Here is a 22,406-nt window from a genome sequence, read left to right as displayed (position 1 = left end):
ATGCTGCCTATTATTCTTATTCCTTGGACCGAAGACCGCTAGTCACAATGTGCTTTGTAGACATAACATTGATACTAGCGAAAAGTCTTATAACCAGACACTGGAAATTCCAAGGTAGTGTTGTCGATAACGCTATGGCAAAAGGAGGTGGAGAGCTCTGCGCAGGGAAGAATATAGGGGACTGAGGAAGAAACCCATAGCACTGGAATGGGACGCGTTACTAGGACCATTCAAAAACCTGGACTCTTGATGCCTCAACAACCACATGAAGACAACAATACAACATAATTATTGCAAATGCAGACATGCGCCGACAAGACAGGAGTTGGGGCGCCCTCTCCCTGGCGTGCACAACTACGAAGAGCACCTCCATAATATGGCAATATGCATCACACTCAATCATAGATGCACCATTGTCTGTGTCCGGGTCCATTAGCACACATACTGCAAAGGACGACAAGATAGAAAAGATAAACACAGAGATAACAATAAGGTGGGTGGAAAGGGGTTATTTCTGTTTTTTACTACATCATGTTTCTACTTAACGACGAAGTACAAATAAAACTATACCATGTAACCCAACCACAACATGTAATCACATAAAGTATAGTCCTGCTCAATGTTATGTAAGAAGCATAATAGGCAATAAAAACAATGGTGATTATAACAAATAAATGCTTTGTGGAATACAATAAAGTTTGTTTTAAAAAAAAGCAATGCAGAGGGTGTGGTGGGGAGCAAAATGGGTATGTGGGAAATGCAAGCATTATGGATGGTGGGGGATGGAAACAACAAGGTGGACATGGTTGCAGAGTAGCAATGAGTGAGAGTAATCAACATGAAGCACAGGGGAGACGCACACAGGCAAGAAAGCAATGACAGGAGACAAATACACGAGGGCAAGCATAACATGGAGGGGTGGAGGCAAGGAAGATGGTGATGTTGAGCAAGAACTCAAGACATTTGATGGCATTTTCACATTTAATGACATGTGCAGCTTCTGGTGATAAATTTTGCAGAATATCATTTGGTCTGGCCTCTGCTGTAGCCACGTTCCAAAGGATGATGGCAAAGCTGTTGAATGCTCTAGCTGGAGTTTTGGTTTTCCAAGATGGTATTCTGGTTTACGGCAAAGATGAAAATGAGCATACGCGTAGACTTACAATTTCTTGAAGTCTGCCTGAAAAGAGTTTTGAGATTAACTGAATAAATAAATGTATGATTGGTGCCCACAATTCTGAATATATGGGATGTGTGATTTCAGGAAAGGGATTTCACCACAGCTGGCCCTTCTGCGAGCACTTGTACCCAAAGAACATGAATTACTTGTACCCAAAGATCATGAATAACAACTTGCATTTATGTCATTTATGAATTATATTCAAAAGGTATTGAAAATGTTGCTATGATTTATGAGCCACTCACAATCTTTTGAAGAAGAATGTTTAATATTTCTGGGTTCAGGGACAGAAAGGGACATTTCCACAGATTGAGCAAATACTGTTCACGGTACCACTTCTTAGTCCACATCTACCCAGCAAGGAATAATTCATTACTTTTGGTGCTAGTAGCATCGGCATTGGCACTGTAGTGACTCAAGCCAAAGGAAATAAGTAATGTCCATTGTCACGTACGCTGAGACAACAAGAAATCAGTACTCTGCCACTGAGCGTGGAATGTTGGACTGCACATAAGTGATTGAAATTTTTATGTCGTATATGTGTGAGACCAATTTCAGAATACAAACTGGTCAGGAACCTCTTGTACCTCTTTGAATGGTTACAGTGTGTACAGCAGCAAGGCTACTGACATGACAATGAGGTTCTGTTTGAAGCTTTTGGAACATCATTTTGAGGTTGAGCACATTGCAAGGGGAAAGAAAAAAAAGATTAATTACTTGTCTTGACTGCCTTGAAAGTAGGAAGATGTGAAACATGAGAAAAATGTGGTGTGAACATGTGGAATGTACTGTGGAAAATATTTGTTGTTCATGTGAAGTGTGTGGGTGTGCGTGAACAAAATTAGAGAAAGACAGGATGGCCAAGGGAAAAACTATTTGATGTGTGAATTGTAGAGCTATAGCAAAGTCCAGACTGTGAAAGTTCCGAATTAATGACATTTAGGTATGCTATCTATCAAGAGAAGATTGATGATGCAATACTGGTAGTCTGCCAAGGACAGCAATGTGGAAAGGTTCATTAGAGACAGAGAGACTACCAGTTGTTTTCAAAATGATAAAAGTCTGATATGCAGAGTTCTGCCTATGTCAAAAGTGGATTCCTGTGCACCAGAAATGTGCTATTGTGCTTGTGGATTACATGTCAAAGTGGACAGAAGTGAGGTTTGTATTTGCCAGAGAGGTATTGGATAATGGTGTACAATTTGTCTTGAGGGAGTTAGAGATTTGGGTGGAACTAGTATTAAGCATAAATGTCCTAGTCTTTATCACCCACAGAGACATGGGCAAATAGAAAGGATGAACAGAGTGGTCAAGAAGTGTATCAGACTTTTTTTGGTGGCAGCTGTCAAAGTGGAAGATGTGGTCCGAGCTTTCCTTTGGACTTATCGTAACAACCATGCTGCACCATTCAGTGCACAAAGAGGCAGAAACTTGCATGATTTGGACCACGTCATCTACATTGGTTAGTCTAAAGAGGGGCTAAGATACATTAGATATCTAAAGATGGATCGACCCACAAGAAATGCATGTGATATTGTAAGGCTGTTGTTCACACTGACATGATCACAGCCAATTATTTCTTAAATAATCATATAACTCAGGAATTACCAGGAGAATCAGATGCCAAATTTCCCCAGTGATTCCACATATCTCAGAGAAATTGCCATTAACTTCACCCACTCACCCAGCAGAGTTACATGTACCACTGATATTGGTGACTTAGCAGGAGGAAAAACTGACAGAAGCATGAAGGGAGACATTACAGCAGACATATCTGTGCCTTATAGTGGCACCTAGATTAAATAAAAGTAAGCAAATATATCGCCTAATCCTGTATACTGCAATACAACAAACCCAGCTTGGTATTCAGACCACCGTGTACATAACCCTTCAGACCAAAGCACCACAGACCCTACCTAATCTTGAAACTTTTTTGACCTTTTAAATTGTTCTATATGATACAGTATGTTATAATACAAGCAACTCTCTATGCAGTTGCCCCAGTTCCATGCACATGCCCCTACACACTATAGAAAAACAGACAATATTTTAGAAAAACATTTTAGGTGCCATGGACCTTACCCTATCCATTCCATCATTACAGACCACACCTGACTTTGTTTTGTACACACTGTCTTCTTCCCCTCCTAAGCAACAGACCTTGACTGACACACAAATACCCTTATAGTCTGTACACGGAAACATCACGCAGACCCTGCCCAATCTTTAAAATGTTTAGTATGGACTAGCATGAAAAATGGACACAGTTTCACAGCTGCTCTCAGTGATTACCAACTCACTTGCAACTGACACTTAGGGGACGATGAGTAAGACGATGCTTGGATTGAAATCCCAGATTCTTCCACTAATTTCTTTGAGTTTCTGAGCCCAGAATTGCAGACATATAGCAAAGTTCAGCCGGAGTTATCATTGGTGGGTGGAGTATTGTTTGGTCAAGATATACTTGTCCACCCTACTTGATCAGGTGAAGACCACATCTTATTGAACTCTCTGGGGTGCTGTGGACCTTGCCCAATCCATTCCATCACTACAGACCATGACTGATTTACGGATCACTTGTCTTCTTTTCACTGCCTTCCTCCCCTCCTAAGCGGCAGACCCTGACATCTTCGTATATTCTGTACACTCAAACATCACACAGTCCCTGCCCAATCTTTAAAGGTTTTTTTTGTCACTAGCAAGAATAAAGGGCAATGTTTCTACTACTCTCAGTGAATAACACCTTACTTGCAACTGACACTTAGGGGATGATGAGTAGCGCAGTGCTTGGATCGTAAACACTGATTCTGCCACTAATACCTCAGAGTTCTTGAGCCTGGAATATGGATTATCATGCATGGACCAGAAATCAGGTAATATTTCATATGCAGAGTCCCGATTCTCAGCCTACTTCTGAACGAGCCTCCAGGCCCCAATTATAACACTCCACACAATTACGATTTGGCCCCCTGCAGGTCTTTCTTAAAATCTGGAAACTTCCAATGTGGAAATGCTGTATGTCACATTATTTCAGATCTAGACAATTTTAGACTACGTTCTGAATGTTTATTTATTATAAAACAAATACCTGGGATGGCTTTGAACAGCAATACATCTGATTTTCCTCTGTCCAATGGGTCTGTCACAATAGCTTCACCTGTATCAGCAGTATTCTGTGCCAGGATCGAGGAGCATACAGACGAGCCTTGCATATCAGTACATGTCAGTTGTAGGTCTGAGTTCTCATCTCGCTCCGCAGGATGCAGTGGTGCTTGCTCATAGTTCTCATCTTGTGCCTCAGGATGCAGTGGTACTTGCTTGTAGTTGTGTTTGCAGTGCTCAGGATGCAGTGGTTCCAGCTTATAGTGCTGATCTGCATTCTGTGCCTCAGACTGCATTGGTTCGGTCTTGCAGTTCTGATGTTGTTCTTGTGCATCAAAGAGCACCTGCTGCAGGCACGCATTGTGCTGTAGACTCTGTTCCTCTTCAAATACTGGTTGTCTGCAGTGGTTTTGCTGTGGACCCTCACCATCAAACCACAACAACTCTTGTTTTATGCGTTCATCTGATTCCTTCTTATCTGGCAGCACTGGTTGTTTGTAGTGGTTTTGCTGTGGCTCGTGTCCTATGTGAAATGGTGGATGCAGGCAGAAGTTCTGTTGTGGGTCCCAACTATCTGCATACAATTCTTCTTTCTTCACGCGTTCCTCTGGTTCTAGTTGTGTGCACTGGTCCTGCTGTGGTTCCTCTTCATCATCAAACGTTGGTGGAATCCAAAGGTTTGGCTCACCTAGGATCACTGGAACGCCCAGGGGAGAGCACCTGGAGACAGTACAGTCCTGCTGTAGTCCATGGCCATCCTGAGACACAGGATGGAGGCACTGTCTCTGCTGTGATTCACAACAATGTAGAGATGTAGGTTGAAGACAATGGTTCTGCTGTGGTTCATGACCATGTGGAGACACAGTTTGAAGGCAGTGGTTTAGATTGCTTTCCCTGACTAAAAGATTGAGCGGAGGGGATCTACTTCTACCCATCACCGGACTGACCATCCCCAAAGACACACCACCATTTTCCAGGTGGTATTGACACTTTTCTTTCCAGATTTTCTCCATAAGCCCAGCAACTCTAGACGGTACATCCTCTAGGGTATTATGCAAGTTATCCAGTTTGGCTTCCAACTGCTCTAGCAGAGATAAAAGGATCACGTTGGGCAGGTTCCCCGACAGTGGCTCCAGCTCATGGTTCTGCTCAGCACTATTTTGGGATCCTGAAGCTGAAACATTATGGACAGGCGAAATTGGGAGTGCGGCTCTTACACGTTCAGGTGAACACTGTTCTTTTCTTTTTGTTTCTGGAGCCTGTCGTCTCTCCATTCTGATATTCAAGTGTCTGTGAAGGAAGGAAAAGAAAAAAAATAAAACAAATTATCACATGAGAATTAAGCCAAAATACTCCTTCCTGTCTCACCAGGCCCCTGTGTTCTCAGTTAAAGCTTTAAGTAAAAATAATGATTCATTATTTTAATGCTATATGCCACCCTTTTAAAATTGCTAAAATCTGAAGTAATGATCTATGCTGTCAGAATGTAGAACTCTTTGGAACTTTGTTTAGCCTCAACCAACCTCCCACCTCAGCCTCTAGGAGTTTTATCAGCAATATTCCAACCACCAGCTTCAAACACAGGTGCTAAAAAAAAAAAACTAGCGGATGTCAAAAGATCGATAGGATCTACCCTATTCGAGGTCAGGCTGCCCTGGAGAAACATTACAAGCACCACAAACAAGCTTTTGTCACCTGAAAGTGTCTGTACAAATAAAACTCATCACATGCAGGTTGTGAAGTTCTGAGCAGACTAATTCTGGCGGTATCAGGAGTTACTTTGCTGCACATCCAAATCCTGCTCAGCGCTACCCATCTGTAACAGAGTTATAATCCATATCCAGAGCTAATAAGTAAAGCTTTTATATTTGTCAGTATGATCTGATCAAACCTAAACCTATGATTTAAAAGACTTCCTTGGTCTTGAGGGATAATGGATTTAAATTCAAAGAAAAAATACAAGTTTGCCTCTCAGGAAATGGACCACCATGGGCACTTAATCTCTGCTGATGTGGTCTGCTCCAAAGGTGATTTAATTAAAGCCATCCATGAAATATCTAGACTCCTGAAGGAATAAGAGGCACAGACATTTTTTCTTAAGGCATATTTTGCCCTGAGTTTATACTTAATTTACTTGTGCCATATGAGCCTAGCTGAGGGATTGTGTAGACTATGTGTGGAGTAAGGAATGTGAGGAGGAATTTAAAGATGTTAAGAAGTGTCTTGAATGCTCACAGTTTGCATAGTTTTGCCACAGGACTGCCCCATTTTGTTGTTACGGATGCGTGTGCAAGGGCCTAGGAGTGGAACTAAAACAGGGGCATGATTAAAAGAAGCCATGGGTGTGGCACTGCAAGACTGTCATTAGCAACATCAAGGATAAATTGTCAGTGCAGAACAGTCTTGTTTTTAGAGATTTGCGATTAGTGCTGCCTGAGAGCTTGAGGACACATCTTATTAAATAGGCGCACATAAGGCATCTCGGGCTGTGCAAGACAAAAGCAAGGTTAAGGAGCAGTTATTGGTGGCCAGCTACGGATCTTCAAGTTGGGCGCAAATGGAGGGAGTGTTTAGAGTGTAGTAAGAGTGATAAGACTGGGAGGGTACAAGTTCCCCCATCGGTGTGCAGAGAGAACCTGTTAGACCTAACAATCTTAGGGTGGTCATCCCCCAACTTTTTGAATGCCTCCCTCCATTTTAATGATCTCGTTTTTGCTGCTTTTAGGTCGCAGCACACTTTACCACTGCTGACCAGACTGAATGTGTTTGTGCTCTCTCCCCTAAACATGGTAATATTGGCTCCTATTCAATTGGCATATTTAATTTACCTATAAGTTCCTAGTAAGGTGGACTACATGTGCCCAGGGTGTGTAAATTAAATGCTACTAGTGGGCCTGCAGCAATGATTGCGCCACACACATAAGTAGTCCCTTAACCATGTCTTGGCCTGCTACTTGCCAGGCCCGAGTGCACAGTTTCACTGCCACTTCGACATGGCATTTACAACTACTTGCCAGACCTTGAACTCCCCCTTTTCTCCATATAAGTCACCCCTAGGGTAGGTACTAGGTAACCCACAGGGCAGGGTGCTGTGTAAGTAAAAGGGCAGGATATATACTCATGTGTTTTACATGTCCTGGTAGTAAAAAACTCACAATGTTGTTTTTCACTGCTCCTCTCATAGGCCATCATTAGAAATACCCTTATATACTTTTAAGTAATAGATTCTGATCTGAAAGGAGTAGACCTGTCATGTTTAGTATTGCCATAACGGTAGTAGGAAATCCTGCTTACTGGTGAAGTTGGATTTGATATTACTATTTTAGAAATGCCACTTTTAGAAAGTGGGCATTTCTCTGTACTTACTGCCAGGTGTGCCTTACAGCCTGTCTCCAATCCACGTCTGGTCTGTGCTGGTTAGCAGCTCCCCTGGTGCATTCCACCCAGATAGCCATAAACACAGGACACTCGGTCACATCTGCATTCATCTGCATACTGAATGGTCTCCCTCTGCAGAAATGGTGGAGGGGCTCTCTCTTACACTTCAAAGGCCAGTGGCCTGCCCTCACACAAAGGACTGATAACCCCCACAGGGATCCTGGCAGACAGGGCTGGGTTGAAAGGAGAACTTGTGCACTTCAAAACCACGCTTTGAAGTTTCCACCACTTCAAAGGCATTTTGAAAATCAGACACTTCTGGACCTACACCTGGACTCTGTCAGAGGGACTGACTGGCTGCCCAAAGGACTCATCTGGACTGCTTTGCCAAACGAATCCTTTCCTGCTTGTTGCCCTGCTGCCTCCTGCTCCTGACTCTGCTGGAAGTACTCTGCTTTCCCCTTAAAGTGTTCTACCGGATCGAGGCAGCACCTGCTTCTTTCTACCAGTGTATCAAGGATTTTCACCCATCGTGCCTCGGTGTCAAAATATCCCCGCACTGCAGTGAGGAATCAAGGCTGCGTTCCTGAAATTTGACGCATGGCTGTGTAGCATGGAAAGAAATGATGCATCGTCTTGCAGCATGGAAAGAAGCAACGCATCGTCTGTGCTGCACCGGAAAACCCGACACAACACACTGTCTTTCAACGCATCTCCTCCTCTGCGGTCCCCGTGCGTTGTTAATTTTGACGCATCTAAAGTACTGAGTGTTTCAAGGATACAACCACTGTTTCTTAAGTACTGAGACTCTTTGAAACCTTTAAAAAGTGATATCTCTACTTGTGCTTATTGGATGTTAGTCGTTTTGATCTTCTTTCATTCAGATAAAGATTATCTAAACTGGTTCTGACTGGTATCTAAACTGGTGTGGTACACTTTTGTGGTGTTTTCGCTGTGTTACTGTATGAGTTATTGCACAAAAACATTACATATTGCCTTCTAAGCTAAGACTGACTGCTCTCTGCCAAGCTACCAGAGGGTGAGCACAGGATAATTTAGTTTGTGTGGTGCCTGAGCCTGACTAGGATTGTGGTCCCTACTTGGACAGGGTGTATACCTCTGCCAACTAGAGACCCAGTTTCTAACAGAACCCCACTGGCCCCTGGCATCAAATTGCTTTGGATATTCTCAGCTCTTTACCACTTGGTACTTTTTCCTACTATCTCTTTGTGTTAATGGATAAGCATTCTAGGAGCTTGAAATGGATATTGTGAATGAGGTCACCATGTGTTCTGTGATCACGTTTCCAGAGGAGATTCTCATAAGGAGAGTAATCAGAAAGTTATTTTAGCCGACAATGATGTTCAACTGACTTCCAAGGATATGGAACTGTTCTTAAAAGACATAGGGAACAAGGTGGAGCTTACAGATTCACACTGCATTCTGCAACTGGGCAATACCTTTTAAACTTTTAGGGAAAAAAGACCCTGAAGGGTAATTTGTTCATCACTGGTAGTGTTGAAAGTGGCTCTGGGCAGAGTGAAAGTATTATATAGATGTTTCAGGAAAGAAGCACAGAAATGAGGACTGTGATATGTACATAGCAGTGTCTATGACCTACCATGTATTCTGCTTTGGGATCTGTTGGTCCAGGGTTGGGTAGAGCTCTGTGTTATCGGTTTGTGCACTGCTCTGTTGGGTGATGAAAGAGACTTTTGTCTTGTGAATAAGCTGGAGGTATGACCAGAACAAGGGGTATTCTGTGTTTCAACACTACAAAGCATGGTCGCATCTTAATGAGGTCAAGGGTGCTTCACAGCCCTGGCACTGTCTGGCCCTGCACAGGACTGGAATGTACGTCTGTGACGAATGACTATTGTTGAGCTGCAGATTATGGGTCTGAAACCTATGAACTTGCATCAGCTGGGAGTGTCCAGGTTAGACTGATCGAACCAGAAGGGCACAGAAGCATCGTAATGAGGGCTCAGGGTCTATCACTGCCCTGGACATGCTAAGGACTAGAGTCTACATCTAACCTGAGTTGGTTAAGTCATGAACCTGCTTCAGCTGGGAGTGCCTGGGTCTGACAGATAGAGCCAAAGGGCATAGAAGCATCACAATGGGGCTCAAGGTCAGTCATGGCCCTGGCAATGGTAATGGCTAGAATCCAAATGTATAACTAAGTAACCTAAGTTAGTTAAGTTGTGAACCTGCTTCAGCTGGGAAGGCCTGGCATGCTGGTTGATTCTATGTCACACCAGAGGCTCTGATTATGCTTTTCAATCTTTACTACTCATAAGCAGCAGCAATAATTATAGTGAAAGCTGTTTGCTTCGTTTCATATGAGGTGTTTTTTCTATTTGAATGGAATGCTTTCTCCTCCTCCTGCCTCTCCCTCTGGTTCTGATTCTAATTCTTCCTCCTCTCAGGAATCTCACAAAACCTGTAAGCGCTCAAAGAAACGCAAGCACTCCCTTTCCCTGTCCACTCCATCTCTCTTTAACTTTGAGCCATCTGAGATCATTCACCCCAGAAGCTCTGACTGGGTTCCCGCTCCTGCAGTTGCAGATTATATGTAAGCACACATTAGAAAAAGTTTTGAAAAAGAGGTATATTCCCGCTTAAAATCTGAATGTCCTAGGCCATATCTTCCCCATAAGACAGCTGTGTCCCCTGATATTGACATCACAGTGCTGACCTTCTTAAAGAAATATAACAAAGATCCTAAGAAGGGGATAGACAGAGCCCTTCAGGGTTGCCAGGATAAACTCCTTGATATACAGTATCTGGCCCTTTGGCAAAAATCCTGGAATTGGCTCTTCACGCCAAGGAAATAGGGGTTTCATTTCCTCTGAAGTCCTTGCCGGCAAGACCCAATGTGCCATTTGTTTTTTGGGTAATGCTAATTGTGCTTTGGCTTCAGAACATCGTAAGTCTGTCCTGTTAAGGATAGACCCTCAGCTCGCAGAGTTGGTCTCCGTGGAGGCAGATGCCCTTGCAGAAGGCCAGTTATTTGGTGACCGTTTTGTGAAGGACATTGCAATGTTTTTCAGCACCTTCAGTTCTTTAAAAAAGTCACATTCTTCCCTCAAAAAGTTGTTCAATCCCCTTTTTGGAAGGGCCAGTCGCTTCTGAGGACAGTAGATCAGCTGTGGCTGCCAACAAGGTCCTCTGAGGGGCTATTACCCACAACGCAGGGGCTATTCCCAACACCTATCTCAAGCTGGGTTCTACCCCACCAGAACAATAGGTGCTTGTGGACGTGCCTTCCAAGGTCCCAACAGAGGGTATAGAGCAATCAACAACAACCCTGCAGGTAATGAATCCTTGGTCTTGCTCTTCAGTTGGGGGGGAAGGTTAAAACTTTTTGTTTAAAACTGGGAAAGAATTTCCACATATGCATGGGTGTTAAACACTGTACAAGGTTACTCCATAGATCTAATGTTGCCTCCTTTTCAGCCAGATCTTCCAAATCCCATCCTTTTTTCCCCAACCAGACATTTATTTTACTGAATGCATAATTCAAGAGCTAGTACAAAAAAAGGCTATTGACCTCTCTTCTCATCATCCTCAAGGTTTTTACAGCAACATTTTTCTAGTGCAAAAGAAAGGGGGTGGTCAACGGTTGGTTCTCAAACTCAGAAATTTCAATCCCTTTGTCATTTATCGGCATTTCAAGATGGAAGGTATCCATCTGTTGAGAGACCTGCTTCAGGTGAATGACTGGATGGTCCATCTAGATCTCAAGGATGCTTATCTGTCGGTTCCCATTTTCCCCTCTCATTGGAAATTTCTTCAATTCCGGTGGAGGGGAATTTGGGACGAGTATCGGGTTCTCCTGTTTGGTATATCTTCAGCTCCTTGGGCCTTCACCAAACTTCTAAAACATGTGGTCCAACAACTCAGGAGCGTGGGGATACGCATGATCATTTACTTAGACAATATGATCCTCTTAGTTCAGGACCAACAACTCCTTCTATCCCAGCTTTAATTGACAGTTTCTCTTCTGCAAGATCTGGAATTTGTGATCAACTTCAAAATATCTTTGATGACTCCCTCCCAACATCTGGAATTCTTGGGTTTTCAGGTGGACTCCATCAAGGCCCAGCTCTTGTTACCATCCCCAAAAATAAAGATGATCAACAGGGAGTTGTAGGAGGCTGGACTGGCTTGTAGTGAGTACCAAGGGGTACTTACACCTTGCACCAGGCCCAGGTATCCCTTATTAGTGTATAGGGTGTCTAGCAGCTTAGGCTGATAGATAATGGTAGCTTAGCAGAGCAGCTTAGGCTGAACTAGGAGACGAGTGAAGCTCCTACAGTACCACAAGTGTCATATGCACAATATCATAAGAAAACACAATACACAGATATACTAAAAATAAAGGTACTTTATTTTTATGACAATATGCCAAAAATATCTCAGTGAGTACCCTCAGTATGAGGATAGCAAATATACACAAGATATATGTACACAATACCAAAAATATGCAGTATAGTATTAGAAAACAGTGCAAACAATGTATAGTTACAATAGGATGCAATGGGGACACATAGGGATAGGGGCAACACAAACCATATACTCCAAAAGTGGAATGCGAACCACGAATGGACCCCAAACCTATGTGACCTTGTAGAGGGTCGCTGGGACTGTAAGACAACAGTTAGGGTTAGAAAAATAGCCCACCCCAAGACCCTGAAAAGTGAGTGTAAAGTGCACTAAAGTTCCCCAAAGTACATAGAAGTCGTGATAGGGGAATTCTGCAGGAAAGACACAAACCAGCAATGCAACAACGATGGATTTCCACTCAAGGGTACCTGTGGAACAAGGGGACCAAGTCCAAAAGTCACAAGCAAGTCGGAGATGGGCAGATGCCCAGGAAATGCCAGCTGTGAGTGCAAAGAAGCTGCTACTGGACAGTAGAGGCTGAGGATTCTGCAGGAACGACAGGGGCTAGAGACTTCCCCTTTGGAGGATGGATCCCCCACGCCGTGGAGAGTCGTGCAGAAGTGTTTTCCTGAAGAAAGACCGCCAACAAGCCTTGCTAGCTGCAAGTCGTACGGTTAGCGTTTTTGGATGCTGATGTGGCCCAGGAGGGACCAGGATGTTGCCAATTGCGTCTGGGGACAGAGGGGGCGTCGAGCAAGACAAGGAGCCCTCTCAGAAGCAGGCAGCAACCGCAGAAGTGCCAGAACAGGCACTACGAAGAGGAGTGAAACGGTGCTCACCCGAAGTCGCACAAAGGAGTCCCACGTCGCCGGAGGACAACTTAGGAAGTCGTGCAATGCAGGTTAGAGTTCTGTGGACCCAGGCTTGGCTGTGCACAAAGGATTTCCGCCGGAAGTGCACAGAGGCCGGAGTAGCTGCAAAAGTCGCGGTTCCCAGCAATGCAGTCTGGCGTGGGGAGGCAAGGACTTACTTCCACCAAACTTGGACTGAAGAGTCACTGGACTGTGGGAGTCACTTGGACAGAGTTGCTGGATTCAAGGGACCTCGCTCGTCGTGCTGAGAGGAGACCCAGGAGACCGGTGATGCAGTTCTTTGGTGCCTGCGGTAGCAGGGGGAAGATTCCGTCGACCCACAGGAGATTTCTTCGGAGCTTCTAGTGCAGAGAGGAGGCAGACTACCCCCACAGCATGCACCACCAGGAAAACAGTCGAGAAGGCGGCAGGATCAGCGTTACAGAGTTGCAGTAGTCGTCTTCGCTACTTTGTTGCAGTTTTGCAGGCGTCCAGCGCGGTCAGCAGTCGATTCCTTGGCAGAAGGTGAAGAGAGAGCTGCAGAGGAACTCTGATGAGCTCTTGCATTCGTTATCAAAGGAAATCCCCAAAGCAGAGACCCTGAATAGCCAGAAAAGAGGGTTTGGCTACTTAGGAGAGAAGATAGGCTAGCAACTCCTGAAGGAGCCTATCAGAAGGAGTCTCTGACGTCACCTGCTGGCCCTGGCCACTCAGAGCAGTCCAGTGTGCCAGCAGCACCTCTGTTTCCAAGATGGCAGAGGTCTGGAGCACACTGGAGGAGCTCTGGGCACCTCCCAGGGGAGGTGCAGGTCAGGGAAGTGGTCACTCCCCTTTCCTTTGTCCAGTTTCGCGCCAGAGCAGGGCTGAGGGGTCCCTGAACCGGTGTAGACTGGCTTATGCAGAAATGGGCACCATCTGTGCCCATGAAAGCATTTCCAGAGGCTGGGGGAGGCTACTCCTCCCCAGCCCTGACACCTTTTTCCAAAGGGAGAGGGTGTAACACCCTCTCTCTGAGGAAGTCCTTTGTTCTGCCATCCTGGGCCAAGCCTGGCTGGACCCCAGGAGGGCAGAAACCTGTCTGAGGGGTTGGCAGCAGCAGCAGCTGCAGTGAAACCCCGGGAAAGGAAGTTTGGCAGTACCAGGGTCTGAGCTACAGACCTGTGGGATCATGGGATTGTGCCAACTATGCCAGGATGGCATAGAGGGGGCAATTCCATGATCATAGACATGTTACATGGCCATATTCAGAGTTACCATTGTGAAGCTACACATAGGTATTGACCTATGTGTAGTGCACGCGTGTAATGGTGTCCCCGCACTCACAAAGTCCGGGGAATTTGCCCTGAACAATGTGGGGGCACCTTGGCTAGTGCTAGGGTGCCCACACACTAAGTATCTTTGCACCTAACCTTTACCAGGTAAAGGTTAGACATATAGGTGACTTATAAGTTACTTAAGTGCAGTGGTAAATGGCTGTGAAATAACGTGGACGTTATTTCACTCAGGCTGCAGTGGCAGGCCTGTGTAAGAATTGTCAGAGCTCCCTATGGGTGGCAAAAGAAATGCTGCAGCCCATAGGGATCTCCTGGAACCCCAATACCCTGGGTACCTCAGTACCATATACTAGGGAATTATAAGGGTGTTCCAGTATGCCAATGTAAATTGGTAAAATTGGTCACTAGCCTGTTAGTGACAATTTGAAAGAAATGAGAGAGCATAACCACTGAGGTTCTGGATAGCAGAGCCTCAGTGAGACAGTTAGTCATAACACAGGTAACACATTCAGGGCACACTTATGAGCACTGGGGCCCTGGCTGGCACGGTCCCAGTGACACATACAACTAAAACAACATATATACAGTGAAAAATGGGGGTAACATGCCAGGCAAGATGGTACTTTCCTACAGGAGTGAGATTAACTCTGTTGAAACAGTTGGTATCTTTGAGATCCCTGGCCGGTATTGTGGGGTTGCTAGCTTCCTTGCTTCAGGCTGTCTTTTCCAGGTCCATTACATTACAGAGCTTTACAGCGTTTGAAGATTGATTATCATCAACAAGGCCTCTCTTACGATCACTTGATTCCCCTATCCTTCAAAGCCGAAGAGGAACTCCATTGGTGGCTTCTTCATCTAGAGGCTTGGAATGGCAAGGCCATCTTTGGAAACACTCGGGACGTGGTGAAAGAATCCATTGCAGGGCGTTGGGGTTTGGGGTGCGAGATGTGGGGAGTTTTTGACAAGAGGTAATTGGTCATTCGATGAGCTAAGTCTCCACAAAAACTGCCTGGAGCTGGTAGCTGGCTCTTTTGCCATAAGGTCCCTTTCCCCCATAAAGAGCAATTGTAGCATCCTTCTGAGGATGGACAATGTTTCAGCGGTTCGATATATCAACCGACTGGGGGTGACCAGGTCACGTCTGTTAGCAAATTTTGCCAGAGATTTTTTGTATTTTTGCATTTCCCAGAAGATCACTGTAGTGGCAGAATTTTTACCTGGGAAAGACAAACGGGTGGCAGATTGGCATTTCTGTTTCCTGACAGTTTACAATGACTGGAGGCTCCATCCTTCAGTCTTTCTTCAGATCATGTTGATTATGGGTCCTTGTCACCTAGACCTGTTTGCCTCACGGTTCAACTGTCAACTCTAGAGGTTTTACAGTTTGAGGCTGGATCCGATGGCCCTGGCAACGGATGCCTTCCTACAGGATTGGTCGGGTCAGTAGAATTATGCCTTCTTCCCTTCTGCCATGATCCGAGGGTGGCGGCTCAGTTCAGGCGTCAATCAGCGTCAGTAGTTTTCTCCCGTGTCTCAAATAGACTTCTTTCTTACACAGTCTTACATTTGGAAGGAAAAATGTAGAGAAAGACGAGGGGCAATAACACTTGTTCTTCTATTCTGTGTTTCCCCACATCTCCCGATAAAAATGGTCCCTGACTTGTGTGGGTAGGTCTAGTGCCCGCAACAGGAAACACCCCAAAACAAAACAAGAACACATCACATTTTTACATTGAAGTCTGACGTGTTTTTTGGAAAGTGTGTAGCTGTGGATTTTGGCCTCTAGCTTGTCCTGCAAGTAGGGAAACCTAGCAAACGTGGGCATTTCTGAAAACTAGACACCTAGGGGAGTCCAGGATTGGGTTCTCACTAGGTTCTGTTACCCAGAATCCTTCGCAAACCTCAAAATGTGGCTAAAAAAGCTGTTTTCCTTACATTTCGGTGCTGTAAAGTTCTGGAATCTGAGGGGAGCCACAAACTTCCTTTTACCTAGCATTCCCCCACATCTCATGATAAAAAATAGTACTTCACTTGTATGGGTATGCCTAGTGCCTGTGACAGGAAATGCCCCAAAACACAACTTGGACACATCAAAATTATCTATTACAAAACTACCTGTTTTTTCAAGGGGTGGTCAGCTTCGCTTTTGGTCTTGGGCTCAGCAGCCATCTAGGAAAACCTACCAAACCCAGACATTTCTGAAAGCCAGACACCCGAGGGAGCCCAGGGAGATGTGATTTGCGTGGATCCCCCAATGTTTTCCTCAGCACATCTCAAATTTAGCTGAAAAAAAATCACATTTTCCCCATATTTCTGTGTGGGATCACTGCACCGGCACAAATTTCCTACCACCCAATGTTCCCCTCAGTCTCCGGATAAAAATGACACCTCACTTGTGTAGGAGGGCCAAGTGCCTGTGACAGGGAAGAGCCAAAAACATGACGAAATTGAGGGGAACCAAAGTGGGTCCAAAAGGGCAGTTTGGAAAAAAACGTTTTTAGACTGATAACTGGGGCAGAATTTTTATCGGTATAGATGAGACAAAGCTGGGTGGTAGGAATTTTGTGGATTCCTGCAGATTCCAGAAGGTTCATCACAAAAATGTAGGGAAAATGTGTAATTTCAAGCAAAGCTAGAGGTTTGCAGGACATTGTGGGTAAGAAAAAGGTGCGGGTGCATGTGAAGCACAGCACCCTGGACGCACCCAGATGTTTACTTTTCAGGTGTGTCTGGTGTCACATCCCTCTTGCTTGCCCTTGGGATAGCATCCTTTAGTTTGCAGGGGGGGCTTAAAGACTGTTGCCCCTTCAGCTGGGATGGGGGCATAACCATACTGGTTGGTAGCCACCACCCCCTGGCACTGGGCCCTCCTCACCTCCTCCCTTGCTGTGGCCCCTCCTTTACCGCCCCCTCCCCTGCCCCAGCCCCCCGGGCTCTCAGAGCCCCTCCTCAGCCCCCGCCCTCCCAAGACCCGCCTTCCTCGGGGGACCGGAAGCAGTCAGCACTAGCACCGGATGCGGGTCCGTAAGTGAAATCACGTCCAGGTCAGTGGGGGCAGCCGCAGCACAAATAGCCAATGCTAATGACGTCCTTTCTGGTCCGTAATTATATTAATACCCCGGTCAGCCGGCAGCGATAGCACAAGTACCTGATGCTGATAACGTCCTCTCGGCCATGTGAGTATCATAGTGTCCGGATCAGTGGCGGCAAGGTCAGCACAAGTGCCAATACCGAGAAGGAGCGAGCTGTCCCTGCACGGAAAATAGTATCCGGGTCAGCTAAGGCAGCGACAGCACCGGATACTCGAAGTGTGCTCTTTGTCCTTTTAGTATGATAGTGTCCGGGTCAGCCGGGGCAGCGGCAGCACAAGTACCAATACTAATAAGGTGGAAACTGATAAGGTGCTCTCGAGCCTGAAGTATAATAGTATCCGGGTCAGCTCAGACAGCGACAGCACCGGATACTGAAAGGGCGCTCCCTGTTATGCAAGTCTGATAATGTCCGAGTCATCTGAAGCAGCGGCAGCACAAGTAATGGATACTGATCAGATGCTCTCTGTCGGAGTGTGGGGGGCTCACACCCCACAATTAAACGCAATAACCGCGTGTACACAAGAGGGTGGATTGCTCAGTGACAATTCATTCGCAGCCGCAGGTTATTTTTATGACCTTGCCCCTTACGTATTACCATTTCCCCTTCATCACCAGTTGAATCAGCTTCCCAGAGGGGTTCCACCCCTCCATCAGTGGGGTGATCCCACAACATAACAACCTCTAAGTATGATAATGTCCGGGTCAGTGGAGGCAGAGTCAGCAGCAGAGCATCCTGTAAATTCTCAGCCTCCTGCAGAGGAGGAGGATCTACAATAATGACATCCAGAAGAATTTGTTATGAAACATTTAAATTTCTTTAATGTCTGACAACAGTGTCTCGGGAGCAGCCAAGTCAATCAGCCTGTTTTCAAAGGAGGGTTTAAGTGTTGTTCCAACAATCTTGGCTCTCACACTTTGCGCCACGGCTACAAGTGAGCCGGGTCCTACTGATCTTCAGCACTGGCAGTTGTAAACAAGAGTTAGAGCTATCGGCATTGTAAGTGACAATGGTGGTCATTATGACATTGGCGGTGAGTGATAATGTGGCGGAAATACCGCCAACAGGCCGGCAGTAATTACCGCCAAATTATGACCATGGCGGTGAGAACTCCCATAGACAGCCGATGTACCACACCAACCGCCAGGGCGTTAACACCACGCACCACGGCGGTAGCCATCAACAGCCAAGCGGAAGACAAAGTACCGCCCACCATATCACGACACAGCACACCCCCATGTTTCCGGGGCGGAACCAACGCCATCAAAAGCCTGGCGGAAACAATTGCACAGATGACGAAAGACTCACCATCAGAAACACAAAGGACAACGCCGCCATAAAACCGGAACTGAAAGTCTTCCCAATGCTCCTCTATGCCATGCTCCACCTGGAACACCAACGCCGACGAAGACGACGACGGTGAGTACAGCCGCGTTGCACACAAAGGTGAGTGGGAGGAAAAGGAGAGTGACACACACACACACAACACACACCAGACACACACACACCATACACATAACCAGCTGCAGACGAAAAACAATGGCACATGACACACAGCATAGTAATACAATGACTACAGTTCGGAAGCACTGAAAATGTATTAGCAAGGCAAAAGCCACAACACAAACAAGATATGTACAACTGTCCACTAAGGCCCAATGCCCACTCCAAAGTCATAAGGGCTCACATGGCTACAGGGCACAGTCCAAGGCCCAACTCATTTCCTGACATCATCCGCACAGAACTCTGCAGGGGCATCATTTTGAAAGTCAGCAGGAACCTCAGGGGGGTGGGGGTTGGGGGGACCTCAGCCGAAGTCGGGAACTTGCCCACTGGTTCCGGAGGGGGCTTCATGCCCATTATCTTTGCTGGGGAGTGCAAGGTCACAGTCTCTCAGGTTAGTGACTTGCCCACTGGTTCTGGAGGGGGCTCTATGCCCATTTCCCTTTGCTGGGGAGTGCAAGGTCACAGTCTCTCAGGTGGGTGACTTGCCCACTGGTTCTGGTGGGGGCTTCATGCCCATTCCCTTTGCTGGGGAGTGGAAGGTCACACACAGTCTTTCAGGTGGGTGTCTTGCCCACTGGTTCTGGTGGGGCTCCATGCCCATTCCCTTTGCTGGGGAGTGCAAGGTCACAGTCTCTCAGGTTGGTGACTTGCCCACTGGTTGTGGAGGGGGCCTCTTGTATAGCAGTCCCTGGAGGGTGGCCTACATGTCCTCTGCTGGAGGTGAGGGCTGCGCTGTCCCAGATGGAGGTGTGGGCTCCGTAACCACTGGTGGTGGTGGTACCCTGCCAGCCTCTGCTGGAGGTGAGGGCTGGACTGTCCCAGATGGAGGTTTGGGCTCCTTGACCACTGGTGGTGGTGGTACTCTGCCAGGCTCTGCAGGAGGTGAGGGCTTCTTCACCTTCAGGGCAGGGATTGATGGCTTCTTCACCTTCAGAGCAGGAGTTGATGTCTTCTTCACCTTCATGGCAGGAGGTGTGGGAGCCTTAGCCTTCGTGGCTGGTGGAGCGGGATCCTTCACTGTCTTGCCTCCACAACTAGTAAGTGCCTCCACTGTCCCCTTGGACTGTTTGGCTGAGGTGCTGAGCTGGGTTGGAGAGACCCTGCTCCAATGGGCAGGACGGGGGGAGAGGTAGGGAAGAGGTCAAGTTGGGCAAGGAAAAGCTTCTTAGGGACAGTAGAACGGGAAGAGGGAGGAGGAATGGGAGTGGAGGATGAGGGAGTGGTTGTTGGAGGAGTACGTCTGCTGTACTTGGGTGCAGGTGCATTGGCAGTGTGCATGTGTGAGGAGGATGGCTGTTGGGTGTCTGAGTACTTGCGTTTGTGTCCTTTAGGAGGGGGGAGGACAGATAGGGTGGTAGAGGACACAGGGGATGCGTAGATGTACGTTGTGGAGGTGTCTGCTAGTGAAGTGGTGATGCTGGTGGTGGATGTAGATGCAATGCATGCAGGTGTGAGTGTGGATGTGACTGTGAGGGAGGGGGAGACATTGGGGTTAGTGGATGTGGTTATGTGTGCAACTGTCTGGTGTTTGCGTGAGTGCTTGTGGGCTGATGTGTGGTGCCTGTGTTTGATTGTGCCACTCTTGTGTGATGTCTTGTGTGAATGCTCGTCTGTATGTGTGCATGGGGTGGGTTGGGGTTCAGGAGACTGGGACTGGGAAGTGGTAGTTGGAGGTGGGATGGTATGAACAGGGACAATGGCTGTCATCAGAGAGGAGGCCAGGGTCTGAATCGATCTCTGCTAGGCCGCCAAACCACTGTGGATGCCCTCCATGAATGCATTGCATTGCTGCATCTGGGATGCCAGCCTCTGGATGGCATTCACAATGTTGACTGCCCTACAGAGATGGATCTTAGGAGGTCAATAGCCTCCTCACTCAGGACAGCAGGGCTGACTGGGGTGATGCCCACCCTCCTGGGTGAGTAGGCACAGGCAACTCGCTGAGGGGCTACTGGGAGGGCGGTGCTGGTACGAGGGGGGTGGCTGTTCTTGCAGCTGGGGTGGTCCCAGAGGTGTCCACCACCACCAGGGAGCTTCCATTGGAGGACGTATCTGAGTCTGTGTTGTCACCTCCGCGGTGGTGCTCCCCTCGCCCACCGTCCTACTGGTCCCCTCGGCGTCGGTGTACTCTGCCTCCGGAGTCCTGTGGGATGCAGCTCCCTCTGTCGCTGGTGCCCCTGCTCTTCCGCCAGATGATGCTAATGCACACATGGACAGGATGACAGAAGAAAAAAGGGTGAGAGAGAGAAAGGGAGCACTAGGCCAATAACTGCACCAACACCACAGAAGGCATACGCAGTATAGTCACACACAGGGATCAGGATTGAGCAACATGCATTGCACTGCCATTCAATTGGCTAGATGCCACAGCAAGATGATGGCCAACCACCGCCAACTGCACCCTTCCTGGGACCCACTAAGCCCTGCCTGACATGGAATACAAGCTAGCTAGGTTACCTGGATTTCCCTTTCAAACATTACCCTTGAGCTGGATCACGCTGCAATGTCTGTCCTGGCATTAAGGGGCACCCACTAACTGATACCCACCACTAGGATCCCATGTCACCTACCAATGATTGTTGTAACAGCCACCGTACTCACCCCCTTGTGGTTGCTGTGATGCCCTCAAGCGCCCATCCAGCTCTGGGTAGGACACCGCCAGTATGCAGGCCATCAGGGGGTCAGGGTCTGAAAGGCACCCCTTCCTCATTAGGAGGCCATCCCCAGCTGGGCCTCTGAGGTCTTCTGTGCCCAGCGTCTCAGGTCCTCCCACCGTTTCCGACAGTGGGTGCTCCACCTGCTATAGACCCCCAGGGTCCGCACATCCTTGGCAATGGCACGGCATAATCCCTTCTTTTGATGGGCGCCGACATGCAGAGGTAATGCAGACAGGAGGACAGCATTACACATACAATCCGGCCTGTCAAACATATGGCCCACCAACCCCTTTTCCATCACCATTGGCACTCACATCGCACAGCGCCCACCTGCCACCACCGTAAGACATTCCCCCTCCCTACAGGAGGCTTTGAACATGCACATCTCCATGCTTCCTTCCCACATGCATTGTGCCCCAGGTGTACTCACCTGTTGGTCTAGAGGCCCATACAGCAGTCCGTACTGGGGTAGGACCCCATCCACCAATCGCTCCAACACCTCGGCAGTGATGGTAGGGCCCTTTCCCCAGTCACACGGGCCATGGTAGGTTCCAGACACAGGTCACAGCAGCACATGCAGTGTAGGTGTTCTCCTGTTAAAGGTTAGGAAACAAGTGGGGAATCAGACAGAAAATGGCAGTCACGTCCGCGGCGGTGTACACCGTCACTGCCGGTGCTGATACCCACTGGCCACTGTACTCCATTGAGCCCCATATTATCCAATGAGGAATTGCACAGCTGTGCAAGACCGCCTTCTGCCATGATGCCCAACGATGGCGGAGTTACCTCACTTCCACCTGTCCCTAGATACAGGACAGGCAGTCGCCATTCCATGGTGGTGGACAACATTCAGATTAACCTTAACTGCGTCACTGCCTCGATTTGCACATACTTTGCCATTCCCACCGTTCCATAAACATAAATGCACTATATACACTGAGGTGGGGGTTCCATTGTTCAAGTTGTGACAGCCTACTCA

General features: G+C 47.2%; 1 protein-coding gene across 1 annotated transcript in view; it reads right to left on the bottom strand.

The window, feature by feature from the left end:
* The window catches only part of LOC138287252 (uncharacterized), a 31,185-nt gene extending 13,737 nt beyond the window's left edge, over positions 1-17,448 (bottom strand). The window contains exons 1-2 of the mRNA XM_069227611.1: positions 17,323-17,448; positions 4,269-5,572 (exon numbers count right to left, since the gene is read on the bottom strand). Coding sequence (XP_069083712.1) covers positions 4,269-5,556 — 1,288 coding nt within the window. The 5' untranslated portion in view covers positions 5,557-5,572; positions 17,323-17,448. The remainder of the gene's footprint in view (positions 1-4,268; positions 5,573-17,322) is intronic.
* Positions 17,449-22,406: the final 4,958 nt, after the last annotated feature.

This window comes from Pleurodeles waltl, chromosome 4_1 (genome assembly GCF_031143425.1).
Source record: "Pleurodeles waltl isolate 20211129_DDA chromosome 4_1, aPleWal1.hap1.20221129, whole genome shotgun sequence".
NCBI classification, from domain to species: domain Eukaryota; kingdom Metazoa; phylum Chordata; class Amphibia; order Caudata; family Salamandridae; genus Pleurodeles; species Pleurodeles waltl.
Note: the sequence above shows the minus strand (reverse complement) of the source record. Positions and strands in the feature narration are given on the sequence as shown.